The sequence below is a fragment of the Macaca nemestrina genome, chromosome 15 (assembly GCF_043159975.1).
Source record: "Macaca nemestrina isolate mMacNem1 chromosome 15, mMacNem.hap1, whole genome shotgun sequence".
NCBI lineage: Eukaryota > Metazoa > Chordata > Mammalia > Primates > Cercopithecidae > Macaca > Macaca nemestrina.
Window position 1 is genome coordinate 92,672,913 of NC_092139.1, and position 18,450 is coordinate 92,691,362.

General features: G+C 48.8%; 1 protein-coding gene across 6 annotated transcripts in view; it reads right to left on the reverse strand.

Annotated features, from left to right (window-relative positions):
• Positions 1 to 18,450, reverse strand: part of LOC105495698 (KIAA1671 ortholog) — a 248,906-nt gene that overhangs the window by 138,434 nt on the left and 92,022 nt on the right. For all 6 annotated transcript variants that reach the window (XM_011765427.3, XM_071080292.1, XM_071080294.1 and 3 more), the window contains one exon: positions 7,375 to 7,509. In XM_011765427.3, coding sequence (XP_011763729.2) covers positions 7,375 to 7,509 — 135 coding nt within the window. The remainder of the gene's footprint in view (positions 1 to 7,374; positions 7,510 to 18,450) is intronic.

An 18,450-nucleotide genomic window follows, 5' to 3' on the forward strand; every position in this document is an offset into this window, starting at 1 on the left:
GAATATATATAAAAAATATTCCACTGGGTGTGATGGCTCATGCCTATAATCCCAGCACTTTGGGAGACCGAGGTAGGAGGAACACTTGAGCTCAGGAGTTCCAGACCAGCCTGGACAATACGGCAAAAGCCCATCTCTACCAAAAATAAAAAAAATAAAAAAAAAAAAATTAGCTGGCATGGTGGCACGTGCCTGTAGTCCCAGCTACTTGGGAAGCTGAGGTGGGAAAATGGCTTGAGCTGAGGAGGTGTTGCAGCAAGCCGAGATCATGCGACTGCACTCCAGCCTGGGCAACAGAGCCAGATCCTGTCTGTCTGCCTGTCTGTCCCTCTCTCTATATATACATATATATATGTATGTATGCATTCCTACAACTCAACAACAACAAAGAAAAAACAATCTGATTCAAAAATGGGCAAAGGACTTGAATGGACATTTCTGCCAAAAAGATATACAACTGGTCATTTGGCACATGAAAAGACACTCAAAATCATTCGTCATTAGGATAATGAAAGTAAGTATTCTCAGTGGGCTACCATGGCTAGTTTTTAAATTTTTATTTATCCATTGTTTTGGAGTCAGCCCAGGCTGGTCTGGAACTCCTGGCCTCAAGCAATCCTCCTATCTCAGCCTCCTGAGTGACTGGACGACAGGCATGAGCCACCGCGCCTGGCCCACAACTTGTTTCTTCAGTCACGACATTTGATGAGTTACTTTCAGCAGGCCTTGTGGAGTCTTTCATTTTGATTGTTTCCTTCTCATTTGGACTCCCTGTCAACCTACTGAAATCTAGAGGGAATCTCTAACTAGCATCCAGGATATGTTCTTGGTGGGGTCCACCTCACAAGCTCCCATTTATTTCAAGTTGATTACACTCACAAGGACTACCACTGCTGTCAGCAGAATCCTGACAAAGCCATCAGGTCCAAATGCGCTCCAACCTCCCAACCTTTGCCCTGGCAGATCCTGCGTACAAAGATGCCAGCATGATGATGACGCAGCACCAGCCTCAGAAGCAAAGGGCCACAGTTTCACCAGTGAGAGATGTGGGAAAGTCTGAGTTCAGCATTAAACCAAACCCTGTGGGTGTCCAGGAAGGTCACGCGGAAGTGAAGTTTAAAGGACCCCAGATGACGTCCATTGTATAGAGCACAATTTCATGCCTCTAAACCTCTGCCTATGCTGTCCCCTCGATCAGGGGCAAACCACTCTTCCCTAGACCATAGTTACCTGGCAAACATCTGCTCAGCCTTCAAGACTCAGAACTCAGACTCCTCAGTCTCGAACTCCTGCTTCTCTGCTAGCCCTCCCCAGGTGGAGACACCCCCCCTCCCTCCTCCAGGGAGACTTTACACAAATTTAAATTAAATTAAAGCACATGACATGATGCCTGACATATAGTAAACGTTCAATAAACAGTAGCTATTACGGAGCTTCTGGATACCTGAACACGGGGAGGTTCCCGGAGGGTGGCGTGCCCAGGGAGGGCATGGAAGCTCTGCGCTCCCTCCCCCATACCTCGCCCTACGCATCTCTGCTTCTACAGCTTACCTTTTATAATAAACTGGCAAACGAAGAGGAAGAGAGACCAGAGACATCTACCTATCCCCCACCTTCCACCCTGCATACACGGAAGAGGCTATGTGAAGACAAAGGACACAGCTGTCAGCCACGTAGAGGAGCCTCCTCAGAAGCCAGCCCTGCCAGCTCCTTCATCTTGGACTTCTAGCCTCTGTAACTATGAGAAAGTAAATTTCTGCTGTTTAAGAAAAAAAAAAGTAGGCCGGGCGCGGTGGCTCAAGCCTGTAATCCCAGCACTTTGGGAGGCCGAGATGGGCGGATCACGAGGTCAGGAGATCGAGACCATCCTGGCTAACACGGTGAAACCCCGTCTCTACTAAAAATACAAAACACTAGCCGGGCGAGGTGGCGGGTGCCTTTAGTCCCAGCTACTCCGGAGGCTGAGGCAGGAGAATGGCGCAAACCCGGGAGGTGGAGCTTGCAGTGAGCTGAGATCCGGCCACTGCACTCCAGCCCGGGCTACAGAGCAAGACTCCGTCTCAAAAAAAAAAAAAAAAAAAAAAAAGTAGCTATTAGAACCCACCGCAATTATTTACCTACCTTCTTTTTTTTTTTTTTTTTTTTTTTTTTTTGAGATGGCGTCCCACTCTGTTGCCCAGGCTGGAGGGCAGTGGCTCGATCTCAGCTCACTGCAAGCTCCGCCTCCTGGGTTCACACCATTCTCCTGCCTCAGCCTCCAGAGCAGCTGAGACTACAGGCGCTCGCCACCACGCCCGGCTAATTTTTTGTATTTTTAGTAGAGATGGGGTTTCACCGTGTTAGCCAGGATGGTCTCAATCTCCTGACCTTGTGATCCGCCCACCTCGGCCTCCCAAAGTGCTGGGATTACAGGCGTGAGCCACTGCGCCTGGCCCCTATCTTCTTTTTTTGAGATGGAGTCTCACTCTGTTACCCAGGCTGGAGTGCAGTGGTGCGAACTCAGCTCACTACAACCTCCGCCTCCCAGGTTAAAGCAATTTTCCCGCCTCAGACTCCTGAGTAGCTGGGATCAAGTGATTCTCCTGCCTCAGCCTCCTGAGTAGCTGGGATTACAGGCACATGCCACCATGCCCATCTAATTTTTTTTTTTTTTTTTTGTATTTTAGTAGAAACAGGGTTTCACCATGTTGCCCAGGCTGGTCTCGAACTCCTGAGCTCAGGCGAATCGCCTGCCTCAGCCTCCCCAACTGCTGGGATTATAGGCGTGAGCCACTGCAATTGGCCTATTTACCTACCTTCTTAATTGTCTATGCCTTGGTCATAACTGCAGCCCACTGCCCAGCATAACACTTACCACATGCAGACAGACACTTGTCAAAAAAAAGGACCAAAATCCCTAAACACTACCTCAGCCCAACTGGTCTCTTCAGTGTCCCCCAAGCACCCCCCTTTGCCTGTGTGAGTTCTCAGTCCCAAATATCTCTCCTCCTACTTCCTGCACCTGACTGGACCCTCCCAGGTCATCTTCAGACCCCCGGGCTGTGAACTCCAGGAGGCTGACGGAGAAAATCTCCAGGCCCCATCATGCAGGGCCTGGCGCATAGTAGGTCCAAAAAGAAATAAACTCAAGACTAAATGAGCCAGCATATGCTGACCAATAGGTTTGGGGGATTGGGAGAAAATTCTAGAGACTGCCAGAGGCCCTCCCCCTGGTCCATTGCAGGGAAGCCTCCCAGCTGGTGAATCTGTGACTTCATCGTCACAAGATGGGCCTCCATGGTTAACTGTGACTCAAGGTCAAGGTCCACAACTGAGTCACTGTGTTTTATGGTTCCTGTGAAAATGCAGACCAAAGCTCACTTCCTGGGGAAAAGAGCAGGGAGGAGGCCTGACACAGGACTTGGATTTGCCACATGGACTCGAGGTCCTGAGGGGAACCCTGAAAGGAACAAAGGAGATGGGGAGAAATGGTGAGCACTGGCCAAGTAGTCACAAAGACTGAACTCCAGCCCCAGCTCTGCCTCCAGGACCACACACAAGACACTTCCCTGCACTGGGCCTGTTTCCTCAACTGCAGAAAAACTTCTAAGGCTACAGATGTTTGTCTTTCCCATCGGCTCTTCGGGAGAGCATAGAAAAAAAAAACTGGCAGCAAATAGTAATAAAATAATAATAGGCCGGGTGTGGTGGCTCACGCCTGTAATCTCAGCACTTTGGGAAACCAAGGCTGGTGGAAAACTTGAGATCAGGTGTTTCAGACCAGCCTGGCCAACATGGCAAACCCTATCTCTATTAAAAATACAAAAATTAGCCAGGCGTGGTGGTGCACGCCTGTAGTCCCAGTTACTCAGGAGGCTGAGGCATGAGAATCACTTGAACCCAGGAGGCAGAGGCTGCAGTGAATCAAGATTGTGCCACTGCACTCCAGCCTGGGCGGCAGAGCGAGACTCCATCTCAAATAGTAATAATAATAATAATAATAATAATAATAATAATAGCCGCTATGATTTACTAAGCCATTTCTCGTTGTCAGGCACTGTGCTAAGAGCTTTGTAAGCATCATCTCATTTGGGCTCTGTCTTCCCACCAGGCTACCATGCAAGAGGAGTGGAAAGTTCAGTAGACACTTAAGAGCAGGGACTGCAGACCCAGAACTTGGAAGAGACACTTAATGGCTCTGAGACTCAGTTTGCCCATCTGTGAAGTGGAAATAATAGTAGTATCTACACTACATGTAAGGATAGTAAGTGTTAGGCTTTGTTATTGCTATCATTATCCACTTTATAGAGGAGGAAAAGTGAGGCCTCAAGTGGTAAACTCACTTGCTCAAGGCCTCTAGCAAGTGGCAGGGTCTGTAGTTCAGCAACCGTGGGCAGGGCTATGCAAATCAGCAGGGTATCAGCCTGGCAGGTCCCAGGCACCCTCTGGAAGACAGCAGCAACAGAGCAGCTGATGGCTAACCCCGGGCTGAGCAAATATCACATTCTCAGCTCCAGGAGGAGTCCCAGGGCTCAGGGTGTCTTGTTTCCTCATGCAGCTAATGCACGGAGTGCTGCAGGCCCAGGGGAGAGAGGAGCTGGCAGGGGCTGGCAGGGGTTGGCCACAGGCCAAAACCACAGGCCCATGGCGGGAAGGGCCTGGGGCCAAGGCTGGAGCAAGATAGGCCCTGTTTTCATTCCAGCTCCCCCAGCTGCTAACTGTGTGGCCTTGGGCAAGGGGCTGAACCCCTCTGAGCCTCACTTTCCTGCTCTGCAAAATAGGATTCATGGTCTCTAATATGAGGCTGAAGTAGGAACTGACAAGGCCTGAGAGGCTAAAAAATGAAGATGAATGTGAACTTAAACGGGAAAATAACAGCACAAAGTCATTCATCAAAGCAGTGATGGGAATCATAGCAGACACAGTGAATCTCTTCAAACACCTCGTGAGACACAAAATGCATGTATGACCAATTTTCAGAGGAGCAGAGACAGCCACCAGGGGCTCAGGACCCCAGCCCTCCTCTGCTGGGTCACCCTGGTTAAGTCAGGTCCTCTCTCCTGGCCTCACTTTCCCCTTTTATAAAAAGAATTGGACAGGTGAGAAAAAAAGGAAGAGGAGAAAAAGGGGAGAAGGAGGAAGAGAAAGGGAAGGGAAAGTAGAAGAGATGGAAAGGATCAGGAAAGGAGGAAGGAAAGAGGGAGAAAGAAGGAAAAGCTACCACAGCAGCTGAGACATTAAGAATTTACTATGTGCTGAGTGATCTCATGTACTACTCACAAAAATACTCTTGAGGTCATAGAGAACTATCCTTATCTTACAGAAGAAAAAACTGATATTTAGTGAGGTCCATGAAGTCACCTGCCCAAGGTCACAGTGGCAGAGTTGGAACTTAAAGCCACTTCTTTCAGCCTCCAGAGCCCATTACTAAAAGGTCCCTCTGGGATGGGCTGTTGGAGCCACCAGGGTAGGAGCTGAACACCACCTCCTCCTTGTGGCCACTCCCCAGAATTGCAGGTATGAGTCCCAGAAGCAGCGAAATGAGGTCTGAGGCCCCAGCACTCTCCGGTTCATGCTAAGTGCCTCCACCCACCTACCTCTGGAGGAGAGGAAATCAAGCAGGCAAGAGTGGGGCAGGGGCCTCAGAGACCAGAAGGAAAGAGCCAAGGCAAGCTGCCTGAGGACTCCAAGGACAAAAGCTCTTCAATGACAGAGAGTGAAAAAGGAGGAGCCAGACGACCAAGGAGGATGCCAGCAAGCAGAGACTCTAAAAAGACAGGTTTAAAATGCTTCTTTCCCCATCACCTTTGTACACACACACACACACACACACACACACACACACACAAAAGTTCAAGTACAATCAGATAAGCTAAGTCAGAGCTATCTGAGAGGGACTAGAGAAATGGCTGAGAAAGAAGACAATGGAAGGGAATGTTTATCAGAAAATCCAGGCAGGTTTCAAATGTGTGTGAATCTTTGGCTAGGATCTGGATCCTCGAGGAAAATTCCCGGGCTGCTCAGTAAACACCTAGCTGGGATCCGAGTTCCTCCCCGGCCCGTCTCCCCCAGCCCCATGGTCGGGCACACATTGTGGCTGTTCTGCATCGCTCCTAGCACGAACTATGCCAGGGTACCTTCTTCACCCCCATTTTACAGAAATGGAAACTGAGGTTCAGAGAAGCAAAGTTTCTTGCCCGTGGCCATAAAACTGGAAGGGATGGACTCTCAATGGAGCTTCAGTGCAAAATCGTATGTCTCCAAAACGTGAGACCAGGCCCAGGTCTCCCTGAAGCTTATGGAGCTGAGCAACCAAAGAGGCCCTTGTGAGCAGAAGCATCGCTGCCTTAGGAGCCCTGTCTTTGATGCCCCTGTATAGGACCTGGGCCGGGAAGGGGCTTCATGAGCAAGTGCAAAACTCCAAACAGCATGGAACTAAAGTCAGAAAATAAACTCAATGAAGGTGGCGAAGTCCTGGAACCCACGTGGGTACACTGAGGCTCTGGAGGGGGCAGCTGCCCCTGGGGCCTGCTCAGTGTGTACTCGTCTCCTTTCACAAGTAAGGAAACAGGATGAGGGGGAAGAGGGCACAAGGACACAGAGATAAGCAAAAGCCAGAGGGAGACTTGAAAACAAGGACAGTCATACCAGTAACAGCAACAGTAATAATTATGTGACGATGACACTTATTGTTTGCTATGTACCCAGAAGCATGCTAAGCACTTCATGTGTTCTCTCATCTGAGCCCCACATCCGCCCTGTAAAGTAGATACTATCATTATCCCCATTCTACAGATGAGGAAACTGAAGCCAGAGGTCAGCCCAAGGTCACACACGGATGTATGCAGATCCAGGACTTGAACCCAGGCAATCTGGCTCTGGAACCAGCTTTCTGCTACCTCCTGTTACCACCATGACTGTCAGTTCCCAAGTACCTTATGACGTGCTAGGCCCCACACACGCTTTTATTCCATCCTCGCAACACAGTTAGAGAAGGAGGAATCAAGATCCTGTTTTCCAGGTAAAGAAACTGAAGTGCAGCGAAATTAAGTAAATTGCTCGAAATCTCAAAGAGGTTGACAGGAGACAGTGCTGGGATTTGAACCCAGGACTTTCCAACACCAGTGTATGTTCCCTTAACCACTCCATGCCAGGTATTGCTGGGCTGGAAACTCAAGAGGAAGAAGGTTTCCCCAGCAGAGCCACCAGACACCCTCCACATCAAGAACCATGACACAGCTAGTCAGGTGACACCAGATTCCTGGACATTTGCCTGCTACCCTCAACCCTGTCAGGGCCCTGGGCTGTCCGGATGCTCCAAAAACCACATTCACAGCAGTGTCCAGCAACCAGCACCCCCTGTGCAATCCTCTCCAGCCGTGTGGTATCACTCACCACAAAGGGACCGCTCCTCCTGTCCTTACAGAAGCTGTGGCTTCTCCGGGGAATCGAGGCCACAGGGGACACCTGCTGGAGCAGTCGCTCCTTCTCCTGGGGGGCATCTTCCTTCTCCAGGTCCCGTGGCAGCACCTGAGACACAGAGCACAAGAAAAGGACTTTACTGGGAGCCTTCTCATTTACAGGAAAAAATATATTATGCCAGGAGTCCACTGTGTACCAAAAAGGGCAAAGAAGAAAATTAAACCCCCAGAAATCCCCCACCTTAATGATCACAGGTAACATGTAGGGCAGTAGCTCTGGGTTCAAATGGCCCAGCCTCAGCCATTTAATAACTGTGTGACCTCAGGTGGGTGCCTTAACCTCTCTCTGAGCCTCAACTATCTGGGAAAGGAACCATGATAACAGCACCCAGTTTCTAGGGGCTAAGGAACAGCATTTGGAATGTACATGACGCAGTATAGCCACCAGGGGGCAGACGTGCACAAGTCCTGGGCACCTGGCTTGGCTTAACCTAGCTAGCCTCCTCCATACCTGGCATCTGGGGAGCCCTCCATAAATGCTGGCCGGCCTCATTACTGCCAGTGGTCATTATTGGTGACCTTATTTTAATCATCTCTTTATGCACCCAAACACACATGCACAGACACAGAGAAACGGTGCATGCACAGCACAGCACCTCCAGTACATCTACTTGGAATCCTGCTGTGTTTTTCCACTCAGTTATATATAGGGGAAACATTCACAGGCCAGGACTCCAGGACGCATATTTTATATGCTTCACACTCTCCCTGCGTGGACAAGAAAAGAAAGACCCAGAGATGGGAGGGACCTCTTTAAGAACACACAGCACCAGGAAGAGCAAGACTGAATTTCTAATCCCTTCCCTCACAGCCTCTTTTCTGGGTGCCTTCAGAGACCCTCTGGCTTTCCTCCTAACCCCCTGGCTGTTTTTGATCAGTATCCCCACATGTCTCAGGCCAGCCGCAGAGCCTTTTCTCCTTTTGCTACATCATTCCCTCTGGGATCTCTCTTCACGCCCCCCATGGCTTTAAATAAATCCCATCTACACCCAGATGCCTGCCAATTCTGCTTCTCGGTGTTGGAACTCGACTTGGAGATCCCACTGCTCACTCAACATCTCTTGGAAGCTCACACTCACCTCAGATCCACGTGCTCAAAACACGCCTCTTGATTCCATCTCTCCACAGTTGCTCTTCCCCCACTTTGCCCATCCATCCCCCAGCTGGGGAGGCCAAGACCCTCGGGTTGCCCTCCATTCTCCTCCCCATTCTCTCCCACTTTTCTTCACCCCATCAGCAAAGCTGAGACTCTACCTGCAAAACATGCTGCAGATCTGACATCCTATGTACCAAAATCACCTTGAAATAGATCAAAGGCCTAAAGGTAAGAGCTAAAGCTAGAAAACTCTTAGAAGAAAATATAGGTGTAACTCTTCAAGACCTAGGTTTAGACAGCGGTTTCTTAAATATAATACCAAAGGCATAAACAACAAAAGTAGAATAGATAAAACAGACTTCTTCCAAATTAAAAACTTTTGTGCTTTAAAGGGTGCCATTAAGAAAGAGAAGGCCAGGCGCAGTGGCTCATGCCTGTAATCCCAGCACTTTGGGAGGCCGAGGCAGGTGGATCACCTGAGGTCAGGAGTTTGAGACCAGCCTGGCCAACATGGCGAAACCCCCTCTCTACTAAAAACACAAAAATTAGCCAGGCATGGTGGCAGACGCCTATAATCCCAGCTACTTGGAAGGCTGAGGCAGGAGAATCGCTTGAACCCGGGAGGTGGAGGTTGCAGTGAGCCGAGATCACGCCACCTCCAGCCTGGGCAATAGAGTAAGACTCCATCTCAAAAAAAAACCGGAAAAGAGGCCGGGCATGGTGGTGGTGGCTCACGCCTGTAATCTCAGCACTTTGGGAGGCCAAGGCAGGTGGATCACTTGAGGTCAGGAGTTCAAGACCAGCCTGGGCAACATGATGAAACCCCATTTCTACTAAAAATACAAAAATCAGCTGGGCGAGGTGGCACAAGCCTGTAATCCTTGCAACTCGGGAGGCTGAGGCAGGCAAATTGCTTGAATCCAGGAGGTGGAGGTTGCTGTGAGCCAAGATCACGCCACTGCACTCCAGCCTGGGCAACAGAACGAGACTCCGTCTCAAAAAAAAAAAGAAAAGGAAAAGAAAAACCACAAAATGGGAGAAAACTTCTGCAAATCGTATGTCTGATAAAGCACTCATATCCAGAATATATAAAGAAAAATAACAACTCAAAAAGAATCTGAATAGGCATCATTCCAAAGAATGTATACAAATGGCCAACGAGCATAAGAAAAGATGTTCAACGTTATTAACCACCAGGGAAATGGAAATCAAAACCACAATGAGATACCACTTTGGGTCCAACCTACTAGGACGGCTATCATAAAAAACACAGACAATAGACTGCGTGCAGTGGCTCACACCTGCAATCCCAGCATGTCAGGAGGCCGAGGCAGGCAGATCACGAGGTCGGGAGATCGAGACCATCCTGGCTAACATGGTGAAACCCCGTCTCTACTAAAAATACAAAAAATTAGCTGGGCGTGGTGGTAGGCACCTGTAGTCCCAGCTACTCGGGAGGCTGAGGCAGGAGAATGGTGTGAACCCGGGAGGCGGAGCTTGCAGTGAGCCCAGATCGCACCACTGCACTCCAGCCTGGGCGACAGAGTGAGATTCTGTCTCAAAAAAAAAAAAAGACAATAAGAACTGTTGGTGAAGATCCAGAGAAACTAGAACCCTCACGCACTGCTGGTGGGAATGTAAAATGGTGCAGCTGCTTTGGAACACAGTCTAGCAGTTCCTCAAAAGTGAAAACTAAAGTTACCATATGACCTAGCAATTCCACTCCTAGGTATATATTCAAAGAAATGAAAACATACTTTTGCACAAAAACTTGAATATGAATGTTCATAGCAGCACTATTCTTAAGAGTCAAAAGTAGAAGCAACCAAAATGCCCATCAACAGACAAATGGAGAGATAAAATAAGGTCTACCCAAACAATGGAATATTATTCAGACAGAAAAAAGGAGTAAAGTCCTGATCCAGTTTATGATATGGTTGAGTCTTGAAAACATCACACTAAATGGAAGAAGTCAGTCACAAGACAACATACTGTATGATTCCATTTATATGAAATATCCCGAATAGGCAAATCTCTCAGAGTCAGAGAGTAGATGAGTGATTGCCCAGGACTGGAGGGTAAGGCGGGGAATCTGGAGTGACTGCTCACTGGGTACAGGGTTTTCTGGAGGGCAGTGATAAAGATATTCTAACATTGCACTTTGGGAGGCCGAGGCAGGCGGATCATTTCAGGTCAGGAGTTCAAGACCAGCCTGGCCAACATGGTGAAACCCTGTCTTTACCAAAAACACAAAAAAATTAGCCAGGCATCGGGCACAGTGTCTCACGCCTGTAATCCCAGCACTTTGGGAGGCTGAGGCGGGTGGATCACGAGGTCAAGAGATCAAGACCATCCTGGCCAACATGGTGAAACCCTGTCTCTACTAAAAATACAAAAATTAGTTGGGTCCGATGGTGCATGCCCATAGTCCCAGCTACTCGGGAGGCTGAGGCAGGAGGATTGCTTGAACCCAGGAGGCAGAGGTTGCAGTGAGCCGAGATCATGCCACTGCACTCCAGCCTGGTGATGGAGCAAGACTCTGTCTCAAAAAAAAAAAAAAAAAAAAAGCCAGGCATGGTGGCGTGCACCTGTAATCCCAGCTACTTAGGAGGCTGAGGCAGGAGAATTGCTTGAGCCCAGGAGGCAGAGGTTGCAGTGAGCCAAGATCTTGCCACTGCACTCCAGCCTGGGCGACAGAGCAAGACTCCGTCTCAACAATGAAACAGATATTCTAAAATTGAGAGTTGTATCATGCCACTGCCCTCCAGCCTGGGTAACAGAGTGAGACCCTTTCTCAAAAAATATAAAATAAAATAAAATTGAGAGTCATGATAGTTGCATTACTCTGTAAATACACTAAAAACCACTGAATTGTGTATTTTAAATGGGCAAATTGTATACGGCATGAATTATATCTCAATAAAGCTGTTGCCAAAAAAAACAAAAAATGCCACCAACCTCTCTACTTCTCTCCACCTCCACAGTCACGTGGTGCAAGCCCTGTTAAGCCTGTGAGGACCACAGCAGCCTCCTCACTGGACTCCCTGCCTCCACCCGAGGTCTCCACATAAGGAGCAGCTGATGGGGTGATGGGTTCTCTAAGATGCAAATCAGGACAGCAGAGTTCAGAACCCTTCTATGGCTCCCCGGGCCCTTGGCCGCCCATCTCTCAACTTCAGCTGGGGCCCACACCCCTGTGCCCCTGGAGTCCCTCGAGTATCCCAGAAGCTCATCCCCACGCTGGGGCATCTTCACTTACTGCTCCTTCCTCCTACCCCCAGACGTTTGCCTGGCTGGGTCGCTTCCACAACTCAGATAGCATCTCTCAGGTCCCTTCCCACAAGAGCCCGTTCCTGACCTCCTGTCACCCCCTTTTTCTCTCACTCCTAGGACTTACCACTGTCTCCATGAATAACCTCACTCATTCACTGGCTGGAGGCCTGCCTGCCTCTCCAGACCAGTGCTGTGCACCAGAATGTTCTGTAGTAAATGGAGATGTCCTGCCAGTCATATACAGTGGCCAGGACCCATGTGTGGCTTTGGAACATCTAAATGGGGACAGAGTGACTAAGGAACTGAATTTTTCATCATATTTAACTAAATTTAAATCACCACCAAGTAGCTATCACACAGCCGGAGATGGTGGGCTTGGCCCCATCTAGGTCCTGCCTAGAGGCCCTGGTACCCAGAACAGGGCCTGCCTGGCATGGGCAGAACAGAGGGCTGGAGGTTAACCCCAAAGTGCTTCCCTCTGATTTCTTCAAGCTCTTCATACCAGCTCCTGGGTGAAGGGTTGACCACACATTATCTCATGATAAATCTCTGACAAGTCCATGAAGCAGGCAGGAGTCCCATCCTACAGATGAGGAAACTAAGGCTCAAAGAGGTCTGGGAGGTGCCCAGAGTCCTGCAAAGTAGGGTTTAATCCTAGGTCTGCCCAGTATGCAGTCTGGGGCTGTTTCCAGAAAGAAATCAAATGATACAAGTACAAAGATTCATCTCCTAATAAAGAGCTCTAAGAAATCAATGATAAAAGGACCAACAAAAAGCAGGTGGAACATAAGCACGTGGGTTACAAGAAAGAAATACAAATGGCCTCACATACCTCACAAGATGCCATCCTCGCTCACAACAGGAGAAAGCAAACCAAACCACAGTCAAAGGTAAGGGGCACTCATGGGGTCAGAGGGTGACCTCCAGAAGTCTGATACACCAGGGAAGGATGAAATGAAAGAGGCCAGTAAGGAAGTCACAGGTATAGCTCCACTGCAGGGCACACGAACACAATTCTACAAAACTACAACCATATTCCCCCGTAGAAGGGCAGTCAGCATTCTTAGCCTGTGGATATACCTGCAGGTGTGCACCACGATATGTATACATGGTTTGAAATACAAAGGATTGGAAATAGCATCCACAAGAAAGGGTTAAAGAAACTGGGCTACATCCACAAGCAACCAAAAATAAAAATAAAAATGAGGATGCTGTCTGTAAGCTGAATCCAAAAACTCTCAGACCAGGTGAAGTGGCTCCCGCCTGTAGTCCCAGGACTTTGGGAGGCGAAAGCAGGAGGATCACTTGAGCCCAGGAGTTTGATACCAGCCTGGGTAACATAGGGAGACTTCTAGCTCTACAAAAAAAGAAAAAAAATTGGCCGGGCACGGTGGCTCATGCCTGTAATCCCAGTACTTTGGGAGGCCGAGGCGGGCGGATCACGAAGTCAGGAGATCGAGTCCATCCTGGCTAACACGGTGAAACCCCGTCTCTACTAACAATACAAAAAAATCAGCTGGGCGTGGTGGTGGGCACCTATAGTCCCAGCTACTTGGGAAGCTGAGGCAAAAGAATGGCGTGAACCCGGGATGCAGAGCTTGCAGTGAGCCAAGATCGCACCAGTGCACTCCAGCACTCTGTCTGGGCGACAGAGCGAGACTCCATCTCAAAAAAAAAAAAAAGAAAAAAAGAAAGAAAGAAAGAAAAAAAAAAAAAAATTAGCCAGGAGTGGTGGCATATGATTGTAGTCCCAGCTGCTTGGGAGGCTGAGGTGGGAGGATTGCTGGAGCCCAGGAGGCTGAGGCCATGACCACTCCAGCAGTGAGCCGTGATCTCGCTACTACACTCCAGTCTGAGTGACAGAGCGAAACCTTAGCTCAAAAAAAAAAAACTCTGAAGACACATTATATGAAAAACACAAAGGTGGAAAATCTGTGGGTTTAGCAGAGATCCTCAACCCAAGATTCCCCTGGGGAGCTTTCATAACTAACAAAGACAGGTCCTCCCCCAGAGATTCTGACCTAACTGGCCTGGAGAGAGGCCCAGTCATTGATATCTTTTTTTTTTTTTTTTTTTTTTTTTTGAGACGGAGTCTCGCTCTGTCGCCCAGGCTGGAGTGCAGTGGCCAGATCTCAGCTCACTGCAAGCTCCGCCTCCCGGGTTCCCGCCATTCTCCTGCCTCAGCCTCCCGAGTAGCTGGGACCACAGGCGCCGCCACCTTGCCCGGCTAATTTTTTGTGTTTTTAGTAGAGACGGGGTTTCGCCGTGTTAGCCAGGATGGTCTCGATCTCCTGACCTTGTGATCCGCCCGCCTCCGCCTCCCAAAGTGCTGGGATTACAGGCTTGAGCCACCGCGCCCGGCCTCATTGATATCTTTTAGGATTCCCTGTGTTACTCCCATAGGCAACCAAAGTTTCAACCACTTAGACAAAATGCTCTCTATTATGGAAAAGTAAAGCAAAAATAAAAATATGTACTTCTACGTGCTTGTATATTCATAAAGGAGCCTCAAAAGAATGTGGACCAAAAAAAAGGGAATAAAAGTGATTACCGGGTGGAAGAAATGTAAGCACGGCAGGTATCAGGGGAATTTTTATTGTATGTTTTTAAGTATTTTTGGAGTGGAGCCACGTGAAATCCTCTCTCTCTTAGAACTAAAATAAATAATTTAAATAAACGAAATACTACAGCTGGGTCTGGGAAACAGTTTCTATAAATGTTTGTTAAGTAAAGAACAGAGAAAAAGAGAGGAAGGGATTACTTGAATTACAATCACACCCTTTTGGGCTGTAAATCAAGAAACCCTCACCCAAGGAAGCAACCTTGTTTCTTTTTCTTCTTATTTTTTTCTTGAGACAGGGTCTTGCTCTGTCACCCAAGCTGGAGTGCAGCGGCCGGATCTCGGCTCACTACAATCTCCGCTTCCTAGGTTCAAGCGATTCTCCTGCCTCAGCCTCCTGAGTACCTGGGATTACAGGCATGTGCCACCACACCCAGCTAATTTTTGTATTTTTAGTAGAGATGGAGTTTCACCATGTTGGCCAGACTGGTCTCGAACTCGTGACCTCAAGTGATCCTCCAGCCTCGGCCTCCCAAAGTGTTGGGATTACAGATATAAGCCACTGCATCCAGCGCAACCCTGTTTCTAATACACAGAAAAATTCAAATCCACCCAAATACCCATCAGTGAGGGTCTAGGTGAAAACAGATTAGGCTCAGTCACATAATGCAATAATTACCAACCATTAAAAAGAGGAAGGGGAGGCCGGGTGCGGTGGCTCACGCCTGTAATCCTAGCAGTTTGGGAGGCCAAGACAGGTAGATTGCTTGAGGCCAGGAGTTCAAAACCAGCCTGGTCAACATGGTGAAACCTCATCTCTACTAAAGATACAAAAACTTAGCCAGGCATGGTGGTGTGCACCTGTAGTCCCACCTACTCAGGAGGCTGAGGCAGGAGAATCACTTGAACCCGGGAGGCGGGGGTTGCAGTGAGCCGAGATCGTGCCACTGCACTCCAGCCTAGGTAACAAGAGCCAAACTCTGTCTCAAAAAAAAAAAAAAAAAAAAAACCTAAGCCACAAGATTTTCTGTAGACTGTTGTCGTCGACGTTTCCATAGAAAGCTTATGTATTTACCTGTATCTAAGTCTATGCATTTACCTATATCTATGTCTGTGTCTAGACCAGGGTTCCTCAACCTACAAACTGCAAACACTTGGGGCTGGAGCATTCTTTGCAGTGGGGGCCATCTTGTGCCTTGTAGGATATTGGGCAGCACGCTTGGCTTCTACCCACGAGACGCTAATAGCAACCTCTTCCCAGGGTGTGACAACAACAAAATATGTCTCCAGACACTGCCAAATGTGCCCCGGGGGCAAAATTGTCCACGGCTAAAAACCACTAATGGGCCTGGAGGGTGTTCCCCAGTTTACGCACCACACTCAGTATTTAAAGGAGATTTTCTCTCTACACCATTTTTCTACAGTATTTCAAATTTTACGCAAGCATTCGCTATTATTGCAATATGAAAAGTATGACAATTATGCACATATATATGATTGATAAGTGACTGTCAATATAGAAAAGTCAGAAAGGATGTAAACAACTGCAATGGTGGCTGCCTCTGGGGAACACTCACCTTTTATTTTCTATACCCCTGTAAGCTTTGAAATTTTAACAACCAACATTTTTTCCTTCTGTATTGGTGTGTTTTTATGTATTTATTATTATATTTTTTTTAAGATCGAGAACCAAAGATCTTTGGGCAGGAGACAAGAGAGAAACGGGAAGCTGGTCCAAGGCTTCCCAATCTCTTGGTGAGAAAACAGATCCCCTGACAACCAGCACTGCTGGTGCCTGCGTGCTCCGGGCAGGCATCCAAGGCTGGGCTGCGGGACAGAGCTGAGCCCAGGATCCCCACTCTACAACATCCCAACTCCCTCACCACCAGCAAGCCCTGAGCAAGGTGCTGGCAAACAGATAAAGTGTTGCATTTCCACGGCCTCTTCCTTCTGCCACTGTTGCCACGATATTAGCCTGCGGGTGGGCACAGGTGAAAGCCTTCTCAGGAAGCACACGGGGGTGGCTCAAGCTGGGTGCTTTATTTCAATTCAGTCTAGTAACAGTGCTTTGGGGCAGGAATCCCTGTTAACTCTGGTGGGGAAACTCAGGCTAGGAGAGGCCAAGAGGCTGCTTTACACACAGCAGGCAAGTAGCAGCGTGGAGACTGAGACGCCAAGTCTGCATGATCCTGAGCGTGGTTAAGAGAGCTTGGCCTCTTGGGAACAGACATGGGTTCAAAGCCTAACTCCACCACTCACCCACTCTAAACTGGAGACAAATCCTCACTGCATGATCGCTACTGACAGTATCCCAGTGTTTCCTTTCTGTAGCATCCATGTCCAGACTGGCCACCTAGTCCCTTTTACACACAAGAAAACTCAGGTGCAGGGAGGTGAAAGGTTTTGCCCTGCATCACTCAGTCTGCAAGTGACAAAGGTGGAATCTGGGGCCTGATTTGCTGCTGCCACATCGCACAGGGCGGTGATAAGTCAGTTTCCACATGTCCCCCACAACATCCTACGCTTTTCCCACCTCCAAACCTTTGTCCATGCTGTGCCCTGCTGAGAATACCCTCACCTCCTCTCATCAGCCCACCCAAACACATGGCCATCTCTCAAGCTTGGGCTGAGACCAGCACCTCCTCCAGGACACCTTGGGCCTCCTCTTCAGTGCCTCCCTCTGCACCCCATCACTCCCCAGTCTTGGACCACAGTGCCCCATCTCCCCACAGAGAGCAGAAGCTTCCAAAGGGTGGTCCCTGTGCCTCAGATTTCTTCCGCACCTTCATGGTTCTTCACCAGAATGGTCTCGTAGAACATGGCCCACTACCTGTTGGGTAATAGGCCAGATTTTGGTTCAAATACCAGTTTTGCCACTTACTGCTGTGTGACCTGAGACAAGTTACTTCACCTCTCTGAGCCTCTGTTTTTTTGTTTTGTTTTTTTCTCCATCTATACAGGAAGATGATCACACCAGCAGTAGGTAGTGTCAGCACTCTGCCCAACACTCAAGTATATGCCAAAGATCAAGAGAAGGGGCCCCCTGCCAACACCCTAGAGCCTCACTGATCGATATTTGGGTAGATTTGAATTTGTGTGTGTGTTAGAAACAAAGTGGCTTATTTGGGTGAGGGTTTCTTCACAGCTGTTCTGCTTATGCACCCCAAAAAGGGTGTGCTTGCAATTAAAGTGATCCCCCTTCCTCCTTTCCTCCCCACCCCCCACCCTGCCATCCGTCCTTCTCTTTCCTTCTGTTCTTCACTGAACAAAGGAAGCCGGATTTTCTTTCTTCTGCTGAGCATGGTGCTAGCCAGGATGGAAAGGTCTGAATGTTCATGACCCCACAAACAGCCTCAGGCAAGGACAGAGGGACTGGAAAATACATACTCCAGATGCCTTGACCCCTGGACACGACAACTTCAGAGGTGTTCCAGGCTGCCTCCCAGGTGTCTCCAGTGAGACTGATCCTCAGTGGCCCACCACGGCCCCTGTAGCACCTGCCTCACTTCTTCTCTCCCCTACTGCTTCTTCCTGGGATCACCCCCTTAAAACGTGCTTACAGGCCGGGCGCGGGGGCTCACACCTGTAATCTCAGCACTTTGGGAGGCCAAGGCAGGTGGATCACGAGGTCAGGAGTTCAAGACCAGCCTGGCCAAAATAATGAAACCGTATCTCTACTTAAAAAAAAAAAAAAAAACAAAAAACTAGCCAGGTGTGGTGGCGGGCTCCTGTAATCCCAGCTACTTGGAAGGCTGAGGCAGGAGAATCACTTGAACCCGGGAGGCGGAGGTTGCAATGAGCTGAGATTGCACCACTGTATTCCAGCCAGGTGACAGTGTGAGACTCCATCTCAAAAAAAAGAAAAAAAAAAAAAATACAAGGGTCTGCTTCTGTTGGAACCCAAAACCTCACTAAGATCAGTTGTTCACTCATTCAACAAATATTTCTTGGACATTCACAGTATGTCAAGCATGATGCTGGATTCTGGGGATACGATAATGAACAGGAGGCCGGGCGCGGTGGCTCACGCCTGTAATCCCAACACTTTGGGAGGCCGAGGC